Consider the following 23,566-nt stretch of genomic DNA (forward strand, 5'->3'; position numbering starts at 1 on the left):
TATCTGCAGCCTCACCATTGCTCATAAATGCAGCCTCGCCATTGCCCATCATTGCAGCCTGATCAGTGCCCATCTGCAGCCTCACCATTGCCCATCATTGCAGCCTGATCAGTGCCCATCTGCAGCCTCACCATTGTCCATCGTTGAAACCTGATCAGAGCCCATCTGCAGCCTCACTATTGCCCATCATTGCAGCTTGATCAGTGCCCATCTGCAGCCTCACCATTGCCCATCAATGCAGCCTGATCAGTGCCCATTAATGCAGTTTCACCATTGCCTATCATTGCAGCTTGATCAGTGCTCATCTGCGGCCTCAGGAAATTAGAGCCTCCGAATTACACAGAGCGGGGATCTCCCGTTTACTGGGCTGACGCTGTTATCAGGGCCAGACTGGGAATAAAATTCAGCCCTGGAAATAATTTCATACCAGCCCCATAGCATTATTGTACCAGCCCAACAGCATGATGCCATTATTTTCTTGTTCATAAAAGGGAAAACCCTGCATTTTAAAGAACATTTGAAAAGTGTATTATATATAGATAAGACGGATATGAAAGCATATAAGGCTTTATATATATAAGAGCAAATTCCAGTTAAAAGTGGTAAAAGTGCAGACTTGGTACATGAGGTGATCATAGGCTGTGTGGGCATGGTACAGGAGATGCAGAGGCTGCGGACATGGTACAGAAGGGCATGTCAGAGGCTACGGGCATGGCACAGGAGATGCAGGGGCTGCAGACATGGTGCAGGAGATGCAGGGGCTGCGGGCATGGTGCAGGAGATGCAGGGGCTGCGGACATGGTGCAGGAGATGCAGGGGCTGCGGGCATGGTACAGGAGATGCAGGGGCTGCGGACATGGTACAGGAGATGCAGGGGCTGTGGACATGGTACAGAAGATGCAGGGGCTGTGGACATGGTACAGGAGATGCAGGGGCTGCGGAGATGCAGGGGCTGCGGTCATGGTGCAGGAGATGCAGGGGCTGCAGGCATGATGCAGGAGATGCAGGGGCTGCGGGCATGGTGCAGGAGATGCAGGGGCTGCGGGCATGGTACAGGAGATGCAGGGGCTGCGGGCATGGTACAGGAGATGCAGGGGCTGCGGGCATGGTACAGGAGATGCAGGGGCTGCGGACATGGTGCAGGAGATTCAGGGGCTGCAGACATGGTTCAGGAGATGTAGGGACTGCGGTCATGGTGCAGGAGAAGCAGAGGCTGCGGGCATGGTACAGGAGATGCAGGGGCTGTGGACATGGTGCAGGAGATGCAGGGGCTGTGGGCATGGTGCAGGAGATCCAGGGGCTGCAGGCATGATGCAGGAGCTGTGGGCATGGTGCAGGAAATGCAGAGGCTATGGGCGTGGTACAGGAGAGGGAGAGGCTGCAGGCACAGTACAAGAGATGCAGAGGCTGCTGACATAGTGCAGGAGATGCAGAGGCTGCGGGCATGGTGCAGAAGAGAGAGCAGAGGCTGCGGGCATAGTGCAGGAGATGCAGAGGCTGCGGGCATGGTGCAGGAGAAGCAGAGGCTGCGGGCATGGTACAGGAGATGCAGGGGCTGTGGGCATGGTGCAGGAGATGCAGGGGCTGCGGACATGGTGCAGAAGATGCAGGGGCTGCGGGCATGGTACAGGAGATGCAGGGGCTGCGGACATGGTGCAGGAGATGCAGGGGCTGCGAACATGGTGCAGGAGATGCAGGGGCTGTGGTCATGGTGCAGGAGATGCAGGGGCTGCAGGCATGACGCAGGAGATGCAGGGGCTGTGGACATGGTGCAGGAGATGCAGGGGCTGTGGACATGGTGCAGGAGATGCAGGGGCTGCGGACATGGTGCAGGAGATGCAGGGGCTGCGGTCATGGTGCAGGAGATGCAGGGGCTGCAGGCATGACGCAGGAGATGCAGGGGCTGTGGACATGGTGCAGGAGATGCAGGGGCTGCGGACATGGTGCAGGAGATACAGGGGCTGCGGGCATGGTACAGGAGATGCAGGGGCTGCGGACATGCTGCAGGAGATGCAGGGGCTGCAAGCATGATGCAGGAGTTGTGGGCATGGTGCAGGAAATGCAGAGGCTGCGGGCATGGTACCAAAGAAGTTGAGTGCACATGCTCAGCGTCATATCCAGAGGTTGTCTTTGGGAAATAGATGTATGAGTGCTGCCAGCATTGCTGCAGAAGGTGAAGGGGTGGGGGTGGGGGGGTCAGCCTGTCAGTGCTCAGACCATACGCCGCACCCCGCATCAAATTGGTCTGCATGGCTGTCGTCCCAGAAGGAAGCCTCTTCTAAAGATGATGCACAAGAAAGCCCACAAACAGCTGAAGACAAGCAGACTAAGGACATGGATTACTGGAACCATATCCTGTGGTCTGATGAGACCAAGATAAACTTATTTGGTTCAGATGGTGTCAAGCGTATGTGGCGGCAACCAGGTGAGTACAAAGACAAGTGTGTCTTGTCTACAGTCAAGCATGGTGGTGGGGGTGTCATGGTCTGGGGCTGCATGAGTGCTGCTGGCACTGGGGAGCTACAGATCATTGAGGGAACCATGAATGCCAACATGTACTGTGACATACTGAATCAGAGTATGATCCCTTCCCTTCAGAGACTGGGCCACAAGGCAGTATTCCAACATGATAACGACCCCAAACACACCTCCAAGACGACCACTGCCTTGCTAAAGAAGCTGAGGGTAAAGGTGATGGACTGGCCAAGCATGTCTCCAGACCTAAACCCTATTGAGCATCTGTGGGGAACTCTCAATCGGAAGGTGGAGGAGCGCAAGGTCTCTAACATCCACCAGCTCTGTGATGTCATCATGGAGGAGTGGAAGAGGACTCCAGTGACAACCTATAAAGCTCTGGTGAACTCCATGCCCAAGAGGGTTAAGGCAGTGCTGGAAAATAATGGTGGCCACACAAAATATTGACACTTTGGGCCCAATTTGGACATTTCCACTAAGCCCCCGTTCACACTAGGGCGACCTGTGAAGCGACCTGGTCGCCTCACAGGTCGCCGCAGGTCGCCTTCCATAGGGAAGCTGCGGACCCGTTCTAATAGGAGCGACACGTCGCTCCGACTTAGAAAAAGGGTCCGGAGCTTCTTTGGGGCGACCCGGAGGCGACCGCCATAGACTTCAATGTTATGAAGTCCGTGGCGGCCGCTCCGAGGAGGTCGCCACCCGAAGTCGGATCGCCCCTATGTGAACGGGGTCTTAGGGGTGTACTCACTTTTGTTGCCAGTGGTTTAGACATTAATAGCTGTGTTGAGTTATTTTGAGGGGACAGCAAATGTACACTGTTATACAAGCTGTACACTCACTGCTTTACATTGTAGCAAAGTGTCATTTCTTCAGTGTCGTCACATGAAAAGATAGAATAAAATATTTACAAAAATGTGAGGGGTGTACTCACTTTTGTGAGATACTGTAGATTGTATGACTATTATTTGGTGATTATTATTCATGTTTTATTAAGAACAATAGTCAGTTGGAACATTACACTTTATTTACCTTTAGACTCATTGCTATCACTGTTATTAGTAATAATATTATCATATTATTATTCCCAGCATAATTTGGACCCTCTCAGCCCTGTCTCCCATTCATAGCCCACCTGCCCTTCCCACACCTTCCACTTCCGCCCCCTGGCTTCAGCACTTCCTTTCTGTGCGTTCCACAGCCGCCCAGCTACTGCCTGGTTGCCATGGTGACGCGCTCTCGCGCTGACAGCGACCCGAGGCCCTATAAGCAGGAGATCGGCGGCCATTTTCTTGTAGATTGTTGAAATTCTTTTTTAACCTTTTTTAGAATTCAGTTTTTCGAAAGCACTTTTCTTCAGTCAATTTTATTAAGCATATAACATAACATATAACATAGCATAAAACAAATAAATTCATGAAAATTTGAATCCATACAAAATGCTTTTCATAGTACTGTCCGCGTTTGTGGCGGCGGCCATTTTGTTGTAGACCCATCAGTTCTTATAGTCATACATGTAAATATTTATCAAAATAGACAAATCTTTTTTTTTTTTTTTCTGTGGCACCTAACCCAACATAAACTTTTGTTTCATCATTTTTTTTTAACTTTTTTTAAAGAAAAGATAAGAAAATAAAGCAGAGGCGGTCATTTTGGTGTAGCCCATAATTGAGGACAGGAAGTTGGTCCAGGTGTTGTCAGAATCTTGTTGTGATTGTGAGGCTGGAAAGTGTGTGCACAGTGAGGAGCAGGTAATATTAACATATTATTTTTATGGAGGAAGGTGAGAGAAGGGGGGTGCTAACACCCTATTTTTTGTACTGAATTGGGGGGTCATGTGACCTTTTGTATCAGATCATAGATGCAAGCTGCAGGGCATAGGGTGGCATTGAGCTGGGGGGGGGGGGCTTCCTGGATTTCTACATATTGGGGTCTGGAGGTACAAATGATAGCCAGTAGTACTTCAGTGTTGAGCGATACCCTAACTTTCCGTAACGTTAACTGCCAATTTACATTTAGGAAGCCCACGCTTTGTCTGATTATGTGAACCTTCTGAAATCTCCAGCTGCTGAGATCGCGGGATAGGCCACACCGGGATCATATGGTTTTAATAAAATACGCGATTGACAAATATGGCCGCCACCCGCATGCAGCTCTGTTTGCAAACCTTCCGCAGAGACAGCATTTTCGCAACGTTCTAAGATCCAAGGCTTGAACCTGAGATGATCTCCTTCACGTTTGTTGATTCCCTGTGCAGCTGATCTGCCGGGTTTGTTTTTAAAAACCACCCTATGAGCCCCTCCCCCACCCTTCGGCAGGGCTTTTTTTTCAGCAGGAACGTGGTGGAACGCAGTTCCGGCACCTTCGGTACTGAATGGTACTGTATTTAATAGCAAGCTGTGCTGGAGGGTCTTTTGATACTGGCTGCTGAGGGATCTATTGTTGCTGGAGGGGATCTATTTTTGCATGGTTGTTTATTGTTTCTGGAGAGGTCAATTGTTGCTGGTTTGCTGGAGGGAGGCTTATGATACTGGGGAGTCAATTGTTCCTGGATAGGACCTGCTGTTGAGGAAGGGGTCTATCGATGTTGGCTGCTAGGAGATCTGTGGTTGCTGGGGAGGGTCTATTGCTGGTGGTTGCAGGGGATCTATTTTAATGCTTTTCTTGCTATTACCAAATGCCATATTTTATGCCTCGTTTCCACTGAGTGGTACGGTACGGTTCGGAACGGTACACCTTGCGTTTCCACTGCCAATAGCACCCTTTCAGGATAGGCGTGGTGTAGCAGGAAAGCTGTGATAGACGATTCTCTGTCAACCAATCAAAGTTCTGCAGAGTGTAGCTCCACCCTGTTGGTACGGTACTAATGTGCTTGGTACCCCAATGAAAGGGTACCAAAAAAGTGGTACGGTACGGTTCGGAATTAGGGTACCATTCACAATGGAAAGGGCATAAATAGCGTACCGCAGGGCTTGACAAATTTTCCTGAAATCTAGGAGCCAGCTAAAAAAGTTAGGAGCCAGTTTTTTTTTTTTTTTTAACTAATAACCAAGCTTTATTTAATAAAACGGATACTAAATTTACACATAAATACGACTAGAACCTAGAGCTGCACGATTAATCGTATGAAAATCGCGATCTCGATTCACCCCCCCTGACGATCTAAACCTGACATATGCTCGATTCTTTGCATAGCTGAGGGAGCAGAGAACAGCTGTGGAAAACTCCCAGTAACTATAAACAAAATGATTACATTGTATCTTTCCTCCCGCAAACGCCTATCAGCATTGAGTCTCCCAGTAACTATAAACAAAATGATTACATTGTATCTTTTCCTTCCCTCTGCCAGGGAGAAAGGAAGTTTAACCTCTTAAAGACTAGACCTTTTTATGACACTTGTTGCTTGCAAGTTTAAAATCATTTTTTTTTGCTAGAAAAGTACTTAGAACCCCCAAACATTTTATATATTTTTTTTAGCAGAGACCCTACAGAATAAAATGGCGATTGTTGTAATATTTTATGTCACACTGTATTTGCGCAGCAGTCTTTCAAACGCAATTAATAAACTTTAATGAATAAAAAAAAAACGTAACAGTAAAGTTATCCCAATTTTTTTTGTTACACAGAGAATCGTGATCTTTATTCCAAGCTAAAAAATCGTGATTCTCATTTTGGCCAGAATCGTGCAGCTCTACTAGAACCCCACTCTCCTCTAGCGCAATTGGATGAAAACAGACTGTCTGTCTCTTTCCATCCGATGCCATCTGATCCGATCCACGGGATGGATAGAAAATAGAACCACCATCCGTCTGTTTTTGGAGGACAGGATCAGATGGCGGCAGATTACTGCTCCATAGAGGAGAATGAAGGGTCCGATCAGGTCTGCCTGAAAAACTGACAGGCGGACCTGATCAGACAGCCCGTGTGAAAGGGGCCTTCGGCTGTGGCATGGCGATGAGGAAAAAAAAAAAAAAAAAAAGATTAATATATATATATATATATATATATATATATATATTTTTTTTTTATAATAATAATTGGAAAAAATATATATATTTTTTTAATAATTAAAAAAAAAAAGAAAAAAATATTATTTAGTTTTTACATTAAAAAAATAAATTTAAATTAATAATAAATAACCACACTCCCTGTCAAAGGTAACTAACTGGACAGGGAGATGGTAATGCATTGTGAACAAACAGTGGAAACAGTAATTACAACAGTCATTACTCCCGGCCACCACAAGAGGGCGCCAGTTCCCCATTGGAAGCCTCATCTCAAGTAGGCCGAAAAGCCGGGGCCTCAATTTTCGGACGGCCCGGAAGTCCGTGCACTCCGTGCGCGGAAGTCCGTACAAAAATGACAGGACACCCTCTGCAGGGCACCCCAGGCGCCAGGTCGCTAATTCTAGTCGCAAATGCGACCTGGCGCCCGGGTTTTGTCGAGGCCTGGCGTACCGTACCGAACCGAACCGTACCAGAAAGCTCAGTGGAAACGAGCCATTAGAATCACAAAATGATACCTGGCTCTGTATTCTCTAAAGGGGGCAGCACTGAGAGGTTGAGGGTTTGAATCAAGAAAACGGTGCTTGGGGGTGGGTAGGGGCAGAGACTAGAATTGACCCATAAAGGGGGGAGTTCCTGCACCTATTATCTGAGAAGAAAAGCCCTGCCCTTCGATAAGGGTAGGGGGTAAAAGAAGAAGTGGAAAGACTTAACTCAAGGCCCATTCACACCAGATGCGTATTACTGGTTGCCCAAAGTTTATACGGTAGGAAACCAAGGAATCTAAATAAGGGTTGGCCTTGCATTGTACATGATGACATCAGGGTGCGATCGCCACCCGGAGCTCCAAAGGGAAGAGGCTTCAGGTCAGGACCAGTCACACAGCAAGGGGGATGCCTTCTGGAGCGAGGAATAAGGTAAGTATTTCTACTTCTTTCTCTACTTCAATCCATTGGTTCAACAGTTCCATTCAAGGCATGGCATTAATGATAACATCAAATTTGCCTGTCCTCCCAACCGTACTGTCAAGCCATCCAATAGCCAGAGTCATAACTGATCACATGGGTGGCACCATAGCAAATGCAGAGCAAACAGAGGTTAAGAAGGCAACTTTTTTGGCTGTAAAGGAATGAAGGGTATAGACAAAAAAAGTTGGTACAACAATGGTTGCACAACAGGAAATTGCGGACTTTAAGGGCACACACTGAACAGGCAAAAAATTGTTTGATTAAAAACATTGATATTTTATTGAAGGCATTTTATAAAAGGAAAATCAAAAAGACATATGTGCATCATACAACATATTAAAACCGAATTCTTAATGGGGAAAAACCTCCACACAAGTTCCAAATGGGTATGCAAACATTGTAATGGGTATGCAAACATTGTACATCAGGGCTCGACAAACCCCGGGCGCCAGGTCGCATTTGCGACTAGAATTAGCGACCTGGCGCCTGGGGTGCCCTGCAGGAGGTGTCCTGTCATTTTTGCACCCCCACCTCCTCCCCGAGTGCACGCACTTCCGCGCCGTCTGAAAATTGAGGCCCCGGCTTTTCGGCCTTCTTCTTGAAATGAGAGAGGCTTCCAATGGGAACTGGCGCCCTCTTGTGGTGGCTGGGAGTAATGACTGTTTCCACTGCATTCCCATCTCCCTGTCCAGTTAGTTACCTTTGACAGGGAGTGTGGTTATTATTATTCATTAAATTTTTTTTAATTATTAAAAAAATAATTATTTTTCTTTTTCAATTATTATTAAAAAATTTTTTATATTTTTATATATATATATATATATATATATATATATATATATATATATAATCTTTATTTATTTTTTTCCTCATCGCCATGCCACAGCCGAAGGCCCCTTTCACACGGGCTGTCTGATCAGGTCCGCCTGTCAGTTTTTCAGGCAGACCTGATCGGATCCTTTATTCTCCTCTATGGAGCAGTAATCTGCCGCCATCTGATCCTATCAGCCAAAAACAGACGGATGGTGGTTCTATTTTCTATCCATCCCATGGATCGGATCAGATGGCATCGGATGGAAAGAGACAGACAGTCCGTTTTCATCCAATTGCGCTATAGAGGAGAGTGGGGTTCTAGTCGTATTTATGTGTAAATTTAGTATCCGTTTAATTAAATAAAGCTTGGTTGTTAGTTTAAAAAAAAAAAAACTGGCTTCTAACTTTTTTATCTGGCTCCTAGATTTCAGGAAAATTTGTCAAGCCCTGTTGTACATAATTAGTTGCAAGAGGTACGTGTGTTGTACTGGTCTGGAAAGGTCGACGTGTTTCGCATTACGCTTCTTCAGGACCACAGACGATTAAGTACTCTCTCCTGTAATGCAATACACCGAGTCATCCATGGCCGATCAACGGCCAATGGGGGGTAAAAAGGAACCCACCTATGGTTCCAATTAATCTCAGATGGGGAACGGCAGGGCAACAGGTGACACTTAAACTAGCAAGCAATGGGTTTAAGCCTTGTGAGCTGTAAAGGTAAAAATTCACAGCTCAGAAGATTATTATGTTTTTTCCTTTATATATTTTTTCTTTTGTATATAAAGAGGCAGACGATTCAAGTATTCTGGGATGGGGGCACCCAGCTGACTCTCATGTGTGATAGGCCATGCACATAACTTGTAACCATGGGTTTTATTAGTGTAGAGAGACAATACTTGAGGGAATATACATCTGTCTCAAAAGGAGAGGGAGGGTAGTCCCATATCCCAAATGGGTCTTGAAGAGACCTTTGCCGTTTAATATGTGTCTCCGTTTGTGTCCCGCCGTTCAGGTATGAAGGGTATAGTTGGTTGGGTAGGGCTTGACTTTGAAGTGTATTGGCCAGTGTAGACATATTTGGAAACAGCCTGATTTGTCGCACACCAACTGGAGGCTGAAATGAGTCTTGTGGTGGAAGTAGGCTGCCCTGTAAGCATTCAAGGCATGGCATTAATGATAACGCCACAGCTGCTTGTCCTCCCAACCGTATTGTCAAGCCATCCAATAGCCAGAGTCATAACCGATCACATGGGTGGCCCCATAGCAACTGCAGACCAAACAGAGGTTAAGATGTCAACTTTTTTTTTTTTTTGGCGACTCTGGTGGGACACGAACCCACAACCTTTTGAATTAGAGATCCAATGCGCTATCCATTGCGCTACAGAGCCAAGATGTCAACTTTTTTGGCTGTAAAGGAATGGACGGTTTAGTTGGTTGGGTAGGGCTTGGCTTTGAAGTGGATTGACCAGGCATCTGGTATATCAAATCACTTTATTCAGCTTGATTGGCCAGTGTAGACATATTTGGAAACAGCCTGATTTGTCCCACACCAACTGGAGGCTGAATTGAGACTTGTGGTGGAAGTAGGCTGCCCTGTAAGCTAAGGACTAGGATGACTGCCCCCGGTACTTGTCCAAGATGAGAACTGTTCAGGGCCGTCTTCTTCTTTTTTTCATTTCTATTCTTTTTAATTAGAACTTGATCTTGGTAGACCAGGGGTCTTCAAACTATGGCCCTCCAGTTGTTTAGGAACTACGATTCCCATCATGCCTAGTCATGTCTGTGAATGTCAGAGTTTTACAATGCCTCATGGGATGTGTAGTCCCGCAACAGCTGGAGGGCCGTAGTTTGAGGATCCCTGTGGTAGACCAACCATTCTCCAAGGAGGTCATGATGAAGAACCAGCTGCCCCTCAGATTGATGGAGAACCAGCTGCCCCTCAGACTGATAGAGAACCAGCTGCCCCTCAGATTGATGGAGAACCAGCTGCCCCTCAGACTGATAGAGAACCAGCTGCCCCCAGTACTTGTCCAACATGAGAACTGTTCAGGGCCATCTTCTTTTTTCATTTCTATTTTTTTTTAATTAGAACTCGATCTTGGTAGACCAACCATTCTCCAAGGAGGTCATGATGGAGAAGCAGCTGCCCCTCAGACTGATGGAGAAGCGGCCGCCCCTCACATCACCGGGTAACAGGAGACATTAATTTCTTGTATTGAGGACCCCCCTAGATACACACATCCTCTGATATAAAGACATAGAAACAATGTATTCAGTCAGTGTGTGTGTTTCCTACAGATGGATCCAGTAACAGAAATCCCCCAGAGAGATGTCCCCGTCCTCTGTATTCCCGGGACTCCACACAGGAACATCAGGAGATTCTTGAAGGCCATGTGGTAGGTTGATGGATATCAAATGTTCCCGATGATATACATCTAGGTTTCTCAACTGTGGTGCTGCAAGCACGGGACCCCAGTTTCACTAGATTGCCATGGTGCTGGCAGGCCATCCACCAGTAGCATAACAACCAATGATGCTCTAGGGGTCAGGAGGAAAACCAGTCTCCTGCAGACCTCCTCCACATCCTGACCTGTGCCAAGCTGCTAGAGTCACAAAGTAGGGCTCTGATGTGAAGAGGGGACAGTGTGATTGGAGAAGCTCTGTGGCAGGGAGGGTCTGTATGACTGGGGAGCTCTATAGTGATGGGGAGGCTGTGATGTAATGTGTGTACTTATGTATATAGGGCCCCTGACGTAAGGGGATACCTCTGATGTGAAGGGGGGTTTCTGATGTGATAAGGGGGGCACAGACATGAACAGGGAACTCTGATGTGTTGGGGGACTCTGACTTGAATGAGGGGTTTGATGTGATGAAAGGACCTCTGATGTGATGGGGGGACTTTGATGTGATTGAGGGACCTCTATTGTAATAGGGGACCTCTGAAGGGAACCTCTGATTTGATGGGGGGAACCTCTGAGGTGGTAGAAGAACCTCTGACGTGATGGGGGGACCTCTGATGTGATGAGGGACCTCTTGATGTGATCAAGGGTTTGATGTGAAGGGAGGACCTCTGATGTGATGGGGGGGGAGGGCTTCTGTTGTGGTGATGGGGGGGCTTCTAAAGTGATGGGGGGACCTCTGATGTAAACGGAGGACCTCTGATGTGAAGGGGGGCTTCTGATGTGATAAGGGATCTCTGAAGTGGTGGAAGGACCTCTGACATGATGGAAGGACCTGTGATGTGATGGGGAAACCTCTGATATAATGGAGGAACCTCTGACGTGGTGGAAGGACCTCTGGTGTGATGGGTGACCTCCAACATGATGGGGGACCTCTGATGTGATCAAGGGGTTTGATGTGATGGGGGACTTTTGATGTGATGAGGGGGGCTTCTGTTGTGGTGGGGGGGGGGCCTCTGATGTAAACAGAGGACCTCTGATGTGAAGGGGGGCTTCTGATGTGATAAGGGATCTCTGAAGTGGTGGAAGGACCTCTAATATGATGGAAGGACCTGTGATGTGATGGGGAAACCTCTGATATAATGGAGGAACCTCTGACGTGGCTGAAGGACCTCTGGTGTGATGGGTGACCTCAAACATGATGGGGGACCTCTGATGTGATCAAGGGGTTTGATGTGATGGTAGGACCTTTGATGTGACGGTAGGACCTTTGATGTGATGGTAGGACTTTTGATGTGATGGTAGGACTTTTGATGTGAAGTTAGTCTCATCAAGGCAGTTGTGTGCATCGTCCCAGACTCTGGTTTCCCGTTGAGAAGTAACATTTCCATTTTTTAAATTAGGATTTTGCACACTTTTAAAGGGTGCCATGGCTGAAAAAAGGTTGAGAAATGCTGGTTTACATGGCAAAGAAGCTGTGCCGATCTTACGAGTTCTTCATTCCTAATCTAGGAGAGCCATGTGATTGCCATTAAAGAGGAAGATACAGATGAAGATGAGATGTATCTGAGGGGTGAGGAGCACTGTAAAGGGGAGGAAGTTCCTCTGGAGATGAGCACAGGTAAGTGTGTACTGTCTGAGCTCCAGGCTTCTCTTCTGTTCATTCGTCAGCTTGTAGATCATTCAGAAGACCATCCAATTCTTCACATAGACCAGTTCTGCTTGTATAGATGGATATTCTACCCTCAGAGCTCCTCGGTCCCCGGGCCCCTTTTTGTTGTCCACTGTCGCCCAATGTAGGTTTACACACAGAGGGGGAGTAAGCTGAAAATATTGGATGGTGCCTGTACATGAACCAGGAATCTTATGGTCTGTAGAGTCCACAAACGATGGTGTATATATTTGATCAGTCCTGATGTACTTATCTCAGGTCTTGAGGCCCTAAAAGTTCAGGACAAAAACAAACCCCCGCCAAATGACCCCTTTTTGGAAAGTAGACAGTTCAAGGTATTTAGTAAGAGGCATGGTGAGTTTTTTGAAGTCATAAATTCTTTGTCACAATTTTGTTGTAAAATGAAGAAATATAACCACTTGCTGACCAGTCACTGGGACTGTACTGCGGCAAAGTGGCTCGATTCCGTCCAGCGACGTAGACTTACGTCGCTGGACTCCTCCCCCTGTAGGCGGCGCTCGCGCGCCGCCGGAGGCGCACTCCCGCTGTTTTCAGTCACAGCGGGAGTCGGGCCAGGGGAGGAGCGGCGGCGATCGCCGCTGCTCTTCCCCGATCGTCGGGGGAATCGAGTTCGGAGATCCGCCCGCTTGTGTAAACAGAGCGGGCAGATCTCCTAAGTGACAAACAGTGACAGATTGCAGGATTCAGCATAGCTGAACATGCGCTCTGTCCCTGTGTCACTCAGTCACCTCCCCCCACACACGTCAGTAAGCACCAGGCATACATTAACCCCTCCCTCTCCAATAAAATTAACCCCTTCCCTGCCAGTGTCATTTTTACAGTAACAGTGCATATGTATAGCACTGATTACTGTAGTAATGTCACTGGTACCCCCAAAAGCGTCAAAAATGTCAGTCAAGGGTCCGATCTGTCCGCCGCAATGTCGCAGTCCCGCCAAAAAATCGCAGATCGCCGCCATTACGCGTAAAGAAAAAAAAAAAAATGACAAATCTTTCCCTTAGTTAGTAAACGCAATAACTTTTGCGCAAACCAATCAAAATACGCTTATTGTGATTTTTTTTTATCAAACATATGTAGCAGAAAACAATTTGGCCAAAAATTTAAAAAAATTTAGATTTTTACATTTTTTTGGGGGGGAATTTCATATAAAAAAATGTTAAATATTGTTATTTTTTCAAAATTTACGCTCTTTTTTTGTTTATAGCGCAAAAAGTAAAAATCGCACAGGTGATCAAATACCACCAAAAGAAAGCTCTGTTTGTGGGATAAAAAGGACGTAAATTTCGTTTGGGTACGGCGTCACACGACCGCGCAATTGTCAGTTAAATTCGCACAGCGCCGAATCGCAAAAAGTGGCCCGGACGTAAGACAGCAAAATCCTCCGGTGGTAAAGTGGTTAATATCATATTTTTGTTTTTTTATATATATATATATATATATATATATATATATATATATATATATTTTTTTTACATACCGACATCAGAGCAGTACAGTGTCATCATATGACTAGTTGGGGGCGATCAGGGATACTGATTGGTGACAACATACTGTGTAACCATAGTGACACTGTACTACTCTAGGGAGGTGATCAGTGTTTTATTTTTTTTTTACACTATGATTGCTGAAAACAGTGAAGATCTCCGTTATAAGCAATCATTTTTATGAATGGCATATTCATTGCCAGTGTGTTCTATCGTGATAGCTGTTATTGGCCACTGCTATCACATGGTACAGATGCGCAGTGATTGGCCCTGTCTGTACCATGTGATCACTGTAACCAATCACAGAAATTATCACAATAATACACAATGAAGGGCTTTCAATGAAAGCCATTCACTGAGAACAACTAACGTGTACGTGTTGTACCGGGAAGGCCCTGGTACCGTGTGATCACTGTAACCAATCACAGAAATGATCACAATAATACACAATGAATGGCTTTCAATAAAAGCCATTCATTGAGGACAACTAACATGTACGTGTTGTACCGGGAAAGCCCTGGTACCATGTGATCACTGTAACCAATCACAGAAATTATCACAATAATACACAATGAATGGCTTTAAATGAAAGCCATTCATTAAGTACATTTAACGTGTATGTGTTGTACCGGGCCAGAGCTGGTACCATGTGATTACTGTGACCAATCACAGAAAAGATCACAATAATACAGCCATTCATTGAGTACAACTAACGTGTTCATGTTGTACCGGGCCAGCCCTGGTAGCATGGGATCACTGTAACCAATCACAGAAATTATCACAATATTACACAATGAATGGCTTTACATTAAAGCCATTCATTGAGTACAACTAATGTGTATTTGTTGTACTGGGCCAGCCTTGGTACCATGTGATCACTGTAACTAATCACAGAAATTATCACAATAATACACAATGAATGGCTTTAAATGAAAGCCATTCATTGAGTACAACTAACATGTACGTGTTGTGCCGGGCCAGCGTGGTAACATGTGATCACTGTAACCAATCACAGAAATGATCACAATATTACACAATGAATGGCTTTAAATGAAAGCCATTCATTGAGTACAAGTTTGAGTACAACTAATGTGTACATGTTGTACCGGGCCAGCCCAGGTACCATGTGATTACTGTAACCAATCACAAAAATTATCACAATAATACACAATGAATGGCTTTAAATGAAAGCCATTCATTGAGTACAACTAAAGTGTACGTGTTGTACTGGGCCAGGCCTGGTACCATGTGATCACTGTAACCAATCACAGCAATCAGATGGTACCAGGGCTGGACCGGTACAACACGTACACGTTAGAGCATGCAGGATTTGCAAGACTGGAAGGACGTCGTATGACGTCCATTTAGGATGGGAAAGCTCCCCCTTGGCTGTCATTTTATATAGACCGGCTGGGAAGCAGTTAAAGTGGACCTATCCTACCCGTTGTGAGAAGCTCACAGTGTGCAGTGAAATCAGAGTAGGCCATTTCAGTACAGGAGACAGATCATCACCTGTGCAAAACTGATGTGAAGGCTGGAGGTCAATTCCATGGTATATGATATAGATATATATATGAAAATGATATACAGTATTCACATGGCATTTTATGTGTGTTTCCTACAGATGGATCCAGTAACAGAAATACCCCAGAGAGATGCTCCAGTCCTCTTTATCCTCAAGATTCCACACAGGAAGATCATAACATTTCAAACGATGACCTGGTAGGCTGTGCAATGTTTTTTTGTTTTCCTTTAACTTTTTGGCTTGAGAAGTCCACATACATACATTTATAGGTAAAGTTGATCCAGGGTATATCCGATTGCCCTGGATCCACCCTCTCGGGGGATCAGGAAGGAATTTTTTCCCCTGCTGGAGCAAATTGGATCATGCTTTGCTGGGTTTTTTTGCCTTCTTATAGGATTGTTTGTCAAAAAAATTAAAGGAACACTTTTTAATCAGAGTGTAGCATCAAGTCAACTAAACTTCTGGGATATTGATCCGGTCAGTATATAAGGTGAGTTTACTGCTAAAATAAATGTAAAATTCAAGACTTGCGTGGGTGTAAGAAGATGTCCGCCGCTGCTTCGTGTTCTGTTACATTAGGAAACCTATCGGAATGCATAGCGGCCATGTTGGAACGCATGGCGCATGCGCAGTAAGTTGTTCTCGTCCGAACATCACTTCCGGTTGCAGAATCTGATAGGTAGCGTTATTCTGATAAAACACTGGTGCTGCCGAGGGAGGACGGAGGATAAAGACGGCTGGGGTGAGCTCACCGCTGGACTGTAGGACAGGTGAATGGCTGTTTTTTAAAAGTCAGCAGCTACACTTTTTGTAGTGCTGACTTTTATTTTTTTTATAGCTTGCTGGAGCTCCTCTTTAAGTAGCAGAAGGGGTTGTTAATCAGTTTCAGCTGGTTTGGTGTTAATAAAATTGAAAACGGGTGCACTAGATGGGCAACAATGAGACAACCTCCAAAACAGAATGGTTTTACAGGTGGAGGCCACTGACATTTTTTTTCCTGTATGGGTCCTTTCATTCTCATGTAGTTATTTTGCAAGGCATTATCTGTATTTCTATTCTGTCCTATTTCATATAGCATACGATGTATTGAATGTTGGATCTGTGTTGTTCAGAATGAAAATCTGATTATTAAAGTAGAGGTGAAGGAAGAAGATGATATATCTGTCAACGAGTCAAATAAGGAGGAGGAAATTCCTGGAGAGATCAGCACAGGTGAGTAATAAACATTGAAATCCAGAAAATAATCTCAGATTTTTTTTTTATTCCTTTATTGGTGACACACTCCTTGTTTTAGTGTGACAACACCCACTCACTGTATTGTTTGAGGAGCAGTGTTGTCACCCTGATTTGTATACCTCCTCTCTTCATCTCCATTGCAAGGAGGGGACGGTATTTTATCAGTTCACTAGACAGGACGTTACAATAACACTGTAATTATAGAAAGATCATCATATATTTTCTGTACTTGCAGAAAATGTACTTAGTCTGAAAAAACGAATGCAGCCCCCCCATCAATGATTGGTGTGGCTGCAGTATATAAAATTATTGTTGGTTTTATATATCCTTTAGGACTAGAAATACACAAATTGACAGTTAGCAGCGTTCTACAACAGTGGTCCCCAACCTTTCGGCAACAGGGACCACCTCCCAGAAGACAAGCCTGCAACGGACTGGGGAAGGGGGGTGCAGCCTGTCACCAGAGCAGTGGTGTATTTTGGTTTTGTGCTGCCCCAGGCAAGACTAAAATTGGGCACCCCCCCCCCATTATGTAAATTTGCCCCACTCGTTTTTTAACGTATGTGTCTCCCTCCAAAATTGAAGGACTACAAGCGTGAACCCCTGAGATCTCACGAGATGGGGGGTGAGAGGGGATGGGAGAGAGAGAGGGGGGTGGGTGAGGGAGAGAGAGAGGGAGGAGGGTGAGGGAGGGAGAGAGAGAGAGAGGGGATGAGAGAGAGAGAGGGGGTGGGCGAGGGAGGGAGGGAGAGAGAGAGGGAGAGGGGGGGTCGAAAGAGAGGGGGGTGAGAGAGAGAGGGAGGGATGAGAGAGAGAGGGGGGAATCAAAGAGAGGGGGATGAGAGAGTGTGGGGATAAGAGAGAGGGGGGATGAGAGAGAGAGAGGGGGGATGATAGAGAAAGAGAGAGGGGGTGAGAGAGAGAGGGAGGTGAGAGAGGGAGGTGAGAGAGAGGGGGTGAGTGAGAGAGAGAGAGGGGGATGAGAGAGAGGCTGGTGAGAGAGGCAGTTCTAGCAACCAGTGGCCAATTGAGTCTCAGGTGGAGGGGGGGTGGCTTTTTTGCTGCCCCCCTGCAAAGTGCCGCCCTAGGCCTGGGCCTTGTTGACCTAGGCCAAAATACAGCACTGCACCAGAGATAGGAGAGGGGGGGGGGGGTTGTGCAGTCTGTCATCTGAAGCCAGCTCAGTACATATGTGTGCGCAGCCTATTGCGTTAGGGTAGGGTGTGCACCCCAAAGCTCAAATACACATGCATGTGTGTGCCTGCATGTATATGGCCCTGGTACATTACTCTCCCTGCTGGCACAGTGAAAGAGAAGTGCATAGGCACTTCTCTTATGGCAGAGCAGGTAAGAGGGAGATCTTTCCCATCTCCTCACTGGCAAAGCGATAATACTAATGTGCACTAGGTGATTAGGGTGTGCCCAGGCACATCCGGCACACCCTGTGCGCACGCCTATTGCTCAGTATAAAGGACCCCAGGACATGGTGATGATTCTTCTCTCCTATAGACCGTAGCAGTGTATGGGTCTCACCAGTGCTCTGTGACAATCCTGTCCCCGACCTGGCTCTCCTCCCTCCCCTTCTCCTTGTTCTCCCCCTTCTTCTTGTTCTTCCAGCGTGTCGCTGATGTGACTACAGAGAGGGAAGGGAGTAGCTGTGCTGAGAGAAGGGGAGCGGGCACCCTTTGGTGGTTGGGGGGGCTGTGCTGGATCATTTGCCTGCCACCCACCCCCCGCCACGCTGGGGGTGAGTGGCACACAGAGTCCATAGCACAGTTGGGAGCCATCAGTTTAAAGCGGAGCTCCATCCAAAAGGGGAAGCTCCACTTATCCGCAACCCCCCCCCCCCCCCGCCACATTTAGCACCCTTTTGGGGGGAGAGGGTACTTGGGTTTGCCAGGTACCCGCTCCCACTTCTGGGTAAGATCACTGTGGGGATCTCTGAGTATTTCCTACCCCTCTTCCTTCCCCCCGCTGCCTTCTGAGGCACACACAGGTCCCAGAGGATGGCGAGACCATTCAGAAAGCGCAGCGCGACTCGCACATATGCAGTAGGAATACGACTGTGAAGCCTGAAGGCTTTATTGCCGGTTTCCCTTAGTCAAGATGCTGGTGCCTGCACCCAAAGCTGATTGAAGAATCGGCTCAGGGTGCCGACATCGCTGGATCCCTGGACAGGTAAGTGTCCTTATATTAAAAGTCAGCCGCTACGGTATTTGTAGCTGCTGACTTTCAAACTTTTTGTTGCCCAGACTGGAGCTCCTCTTTAACTGGTTCCCGACCGCCTGCAGCAGGCTGGCTCTCCTGCGTGAACCAACGATGCCCTACACTGGTCACATGTATGGTGCTGAGGAACACGCGACCACTAGGCAGCGAGGATGCCGAACCACGAGACCAGCGGCCGCGATTGCCACCGGGCACCCGCGATCGCTCCCCGCGGAGAGAGAAGAACGGTCAGCTGTTGTAAACACAGCCGACCGTTCTTCTCTCTGAAAAGATCACAGAGCGCCTGTGATCCTTCTATATAGGATCACAGGTCTCTGTGGTCATTGCACAAGCCCATCCTCCATACCGTTAGTAAACACCCCCTAGGCTCACACTTAAAGCGGAGTTCCACCCTGGAATATTTTTTTTATAAAAATACCCCCGGGACAGTCAGGGCTAGTACATTCCACAATGGATAGCCTCTGATCTGCCCCGGGTTGCACTTACCTTTTAGGACAAATACTTACCTTGAAAAAGTATTGTCCAGCGCTGCCATCTCAGGTGTGGGCAGCTTGAAGCCAGCCCGATCCTCTTCTGCGTCCTTTTCTGTCTTCTTCGGCCCCACAATGCTCTGCACCGGCCCCGCCGTCACTTCCGGTGCGCGCGCGTCATCCCTGCGCAGCTTCTGGGCATGCCCAGAAGCTGTTTAGAAGGGAATGACGCGCGCGCACCGGAACTGACGTCGGGGCCGCTGCAGGCGCAATGATTCCTGGGAGCGATGACGTTCATCTCCCAGGAATCATTGCAAAGCCAGGAAGTGACGAATCGCCGTGGCCGCCGAGGGGAGGAAGAAGGAAGTAAGGTAAGTATATTTTCTTCTCTACGAGGTAAGTAAAAAAAAAAAAAAAAAAATGCGATTATCCATTTGTTTTTCAGGTGACCCGGAGCGAGAAGATGGAGGTAAGTATCATTTTAGGGTGGAACTCCACTTTAACCCTTTGATCACCCCTAGGTTAACCGCTTGCCGACCGCCGCACGACTATATACTGCGGCGGTCAGCCCCTCACAGGCAGAGTGACGTATCGGTACGTCACTAGCCTGGGAGGGTCTGGGGAGCGAGCGCGCGCCGCCGGCGGCGCGCTCCCGCGCGGTCACGGTCCCCCCCGCGCGTGTGACCGGCGGACCCGATGTCCGCCGGCCACTCTGCGATCGGCGGGGGAGAGGGAGAAAGTCAGGCAGCTTGTGTAAACAAGCTGCCTGTCATTCTCCTCGGTGTAAAGACACTGATCACACGGATCTAGTATGTAGATCCGTTGATCAGTGTCCTTACACCTCAAGCCACAGCCAATCACAGTAGAAAGCACGCCCCTAGGGACACACACAGCCCCTCCCTCCCAAATAAAGTTAACCCCTTCACTACCAGTGTATTGTTACAGTAACAGTGCATATGTATAGCACTGATTACTGTAGAAATGTCACTGGTAACCCCAAAAGTGTCAAAAATGTCAGTCAAGGGTCCGATCTGTCCGCCCCAATGTCGCAGTCCCGCAAAAAAAATCGCAGATCGCCGCCATTATGCGTTAAAAAAAAAACAACAAAAATCTTTCCCTTTGTTAGTAAACGCGATAACTTTTGCGCAAACCAATCAAAATACGCTTTTTGCGATTTTTTTTTTTTTTTTTACCAAACATATGTAGCATAAAACAATTTGGCCGAAAATGTTAAAAAATTTTGATTTTTACATTTTTTTGGGGGGGAATTTCATATAAAAAAAATGTGAAAAATATTGCTATTTTTGCAAAATTGACGCTCTTTTTTTGTTTATAGCGCGTGATCAAAAAATCGCACAGGTGATCAAATACCACCAAAAGAAAGCTCTGTTTGTGGGGAAAAAAAGGACGCCAAATTCGTTTAGGTACAGCGTCGCACGACCGCGCAATTGTCCGTTAAAGTCACGCAGTGCCGAATCGCAAAATACCCCCTGGTCGTTTAGCAGCCAAATCCTCCGGGGCTTAAGTGGTTAACCCCTTCCCTGCCAGTGTCATTATTACAGTAACAGTGGATATTTTTTAGCACTGATTACTGTAGTAATGTCAATGGTCCCCCCCCCCCCCCCCAAAGTTTTAAAAATGTCAGTTAGGGGTCCGATCTGTCCGCTGCAATTTCGCAGTCCCGCTAAAAATCTCAGATCGCCGCCATTACTAGTAAAATAAATAAATAAATAAAAATGACATAAATCTTTCCCCTAGTTTGTAGACGTGATCATTTTTTGCACAAACCAATCAAAATACGCTTATTACGATTTGTTTTTTTTTTTTTTTTTTTTTACCAAAAATATGTAGCAGAATACAAATTGGCCTAAAAGGAAGAAAAATTTAGATTTTTATTTATTTTTATTTTTTGGGCAATGTTATATAGCAGAAAGTGAAAAATATTTTTTTTTTTTTTTTTTTTTTTTAGAATTGTCGCACTTTTTTTGTTTATAGCGCAAAAAAAATTAAAAAATTGCAGAGGTGATCAAATACCACCAAAAGAAAGCTCTGTTTGTGGGGGAAAAAGGACAAAAAAGGGAATTTTATTGGGGTACGTTGTCGCACGACCGCTCAATTTTTCATTAGAGTAACGCAGCGCCGAATCGTAAAAAATGGCCTGGGCATAGGGGACAAATCCTTCCGGTCCAGAAGTGGATAACTGGCACATAGAGATAGAACTGGGGTGTTGGGGAAGGTGTTTGCTGCCTCTGAAGAAAGGGGTTGACCAATCCTCTACTGTTTCTTTTAGATGGACGATACAGAAGAGTAAACATGCGGAAACGTCAACTCGCTGCTCCGGATGGAGAAAAGGTAAGTTAATGTGGTGATATATACTGTTACATGTAGCATAGTTCATGGGGGTTCCATGTTTATTACCTGGCAGACCTCCATTCATTTTCTCTGGACAGATAATGAAATGCTGTTGAAATTCAGATGGGCAAAGCAGAGGCTCATTGGTTCAAAGGCAAGGCGTAACGGTTTTTACCAAATTTTATTCTCAATACTTTTTTATTGGAAAACATTGATGATTTATATATTACCCACTTAAATACCAGACACTTTCACCCCCTTCCTGCCCATGCCAACTTTCACCTTTCAGCGCTATCGCACTTTAACCACTTAAGCCCCCGGAGGATTTGGCTGCTCAAAGACCAGGCCCTATTTTGCGATTCGGCACTGCGTGACTTTAACGGACAATCGCGCAGTCGTGCGACGCTGTACCCAAATGAAATTGACGTCCTTTTTTTCCCCACAAACAGAGCTTTCTTTAGGTGGTATTTGATCACCAGTGCAATTTTTATTTTTTGCGCTATAAACAGAAAAAGAGCGACAATTTTGAAAAAATAACAATATTTTTCACATTTTTTTTATATGAAATTCTCAAAAAAAAAACATTTAAAAATCAAAATTTTTTAACATTTTAGGCCAATTTGTTTTCTGCTACATATTTTTGGTAAAAAAAAAAAATCACAATAAGCGTATTTTGATTGGTTTGCGCAAAAGTTATTGCGTTTACTAACTAAGGGAAAGATTTCTGTCATTTTTATTGTTTTTTTTTTAACTAGTAATGGCGGCGATCTGCGATTTTATTTATTTTTTTTTTTTTGAGGGACTGCGACATTGCAGTGGACAGATCGGACCCCTGACTGACATTTTTTTCACTTTTTGGGTTCCAGTGACATTACTACAGTAATCAGTGCTAAAAATATGCATTATTACTGTAATGGCAGGGAAGGGGTTAACTGTATTAGTGATCAGTGAGTTAAATGTATCCCTAGGGGTGTGATTCTAACTGTCAAGGGGCGTGGCTTGTGATTTAACCATAGAGACATACGATCCTACATAGCAGGATCATAGGATCTCTGCAGTCACACCAGGGAGAATGACAGACGGCTTTGTTTACATCAGCCGCCTGCCTTTCTCCCTCTCCAGCGGGAGATCGCGAGTGTCCAGCGCACATCGGAGCCGCCGGTCACACGCGCGGGGATCCCTTTGAACGAGCGGGGAGCGCTCACCCCCTACGGGCTCCTGGACGAGCAACATAGCCCTACGTAGGTTTGCCCAGGAGCGGCTGACTGCCGCAGTAAATGGCCGTGCGGCGGTCGGCAAGTCGTTAACCGCTTGCCGACCAACCACCGTAATTTTACAGCAGCAGGACGGCTCTGTCCCATGAAACGAAGTACCTGTACGTCGCTTCACAGGACCGCTAGCAGGGGGCGCGCCCGCGCACCCACTTACTGCAGCTGAGCAGCGGATCCGTCAGCCACGATTGCCGCCGGGCACCCACGATCCGTCCCCGTGGAGACAGAACGGCGGTCTGCCATTGTAAACGGCAGACCGCTGCTCTATCAGTGATGAACACAGGGATCCTGTGTTCCTCTTATTTAGGAACATAGGTCCCTGTGTTCATGCAGCAAGCCCATCCCCCACACAGAAAGCACCCCCTAGGGCAGTGATGGCGAACCTTGGCACCCCAGATGTTTTGGAACTATATTTCCCATGATGCTCAACTATACTGCAGAGTGCATGAGCATCATGGGAAATGTAGTTCCAAAACATCTGGGGTGCCTAGGTTCACTGCCCTAGGGACACATTTACCCTTTGATCACCCCTGGTGTTAACCCCTTCCCAGCCAGTGTCATTATTACAGTGACTGTGTATATTTTTAGCACGGATTACTGCAGTAATGTCACTGGTCCCCCCCCAAAAGTGTCGAAAATATCAGTTAGGTGTC

At 46.5% G+C, this 23,566-nt stretch overlaps 2 protein-coding genes across 2 annotated transcripts in view; one reads left to right on the forward strand and one right to left on the reverse strand.

Annotated features, from left to right (window-relative positions):
- LOC309564357 (uncharacterized protein) overlaps positions 1-23,566 on the reverse strand; it is a 1,447,080-nt gene that overhangs the window by 1,339,909 nt on the left and 83,605 nt on the right. The window lies entirely within an intron of this gene.
- Positions 1-23,566, forward strand: part of LOC309563362 (uncharacterized protein) — a gene marked incomplete at its 5' end in the record, with an annotated part of 163,947 nt that overhangs the window by 91,677 nt on the left and 48,704 nt on the right. Inside the window, 5 exons of the mRNA XM_082267756.1 lie at positions 10,558-10,653; positions 12,169-12,277; positions 15,458-15,555; positions 16,471-16,570; positions 21,581-21,642. Of these exons, the coding sequence (XP_082123882.1) occupies positions 10,558-10,653; positions 12,169-12,277; positions 15,458-15,555; positions 16,471-16,570; positions 21,581-21,642 (465 nt within the window). The remainder of the gene's footprint in view (positions 1-10,557; positions 10,654-12,168; positions 12,278-15,457; positions 15,556-16,470; positions 16,571-21,580; positions 21,643-23,566) is intronic.

Source organism: Pelophylax lessonae, assembly GCF_965119305.1.
Source record: "Pelophylax lessonae genome assembly, chromosome: 9".
NCBI lineage: Eukaryota > Metazoa > Chordata > Amphibia > Anura > Ranidae > Pelophylax > Pelophylax lessonae.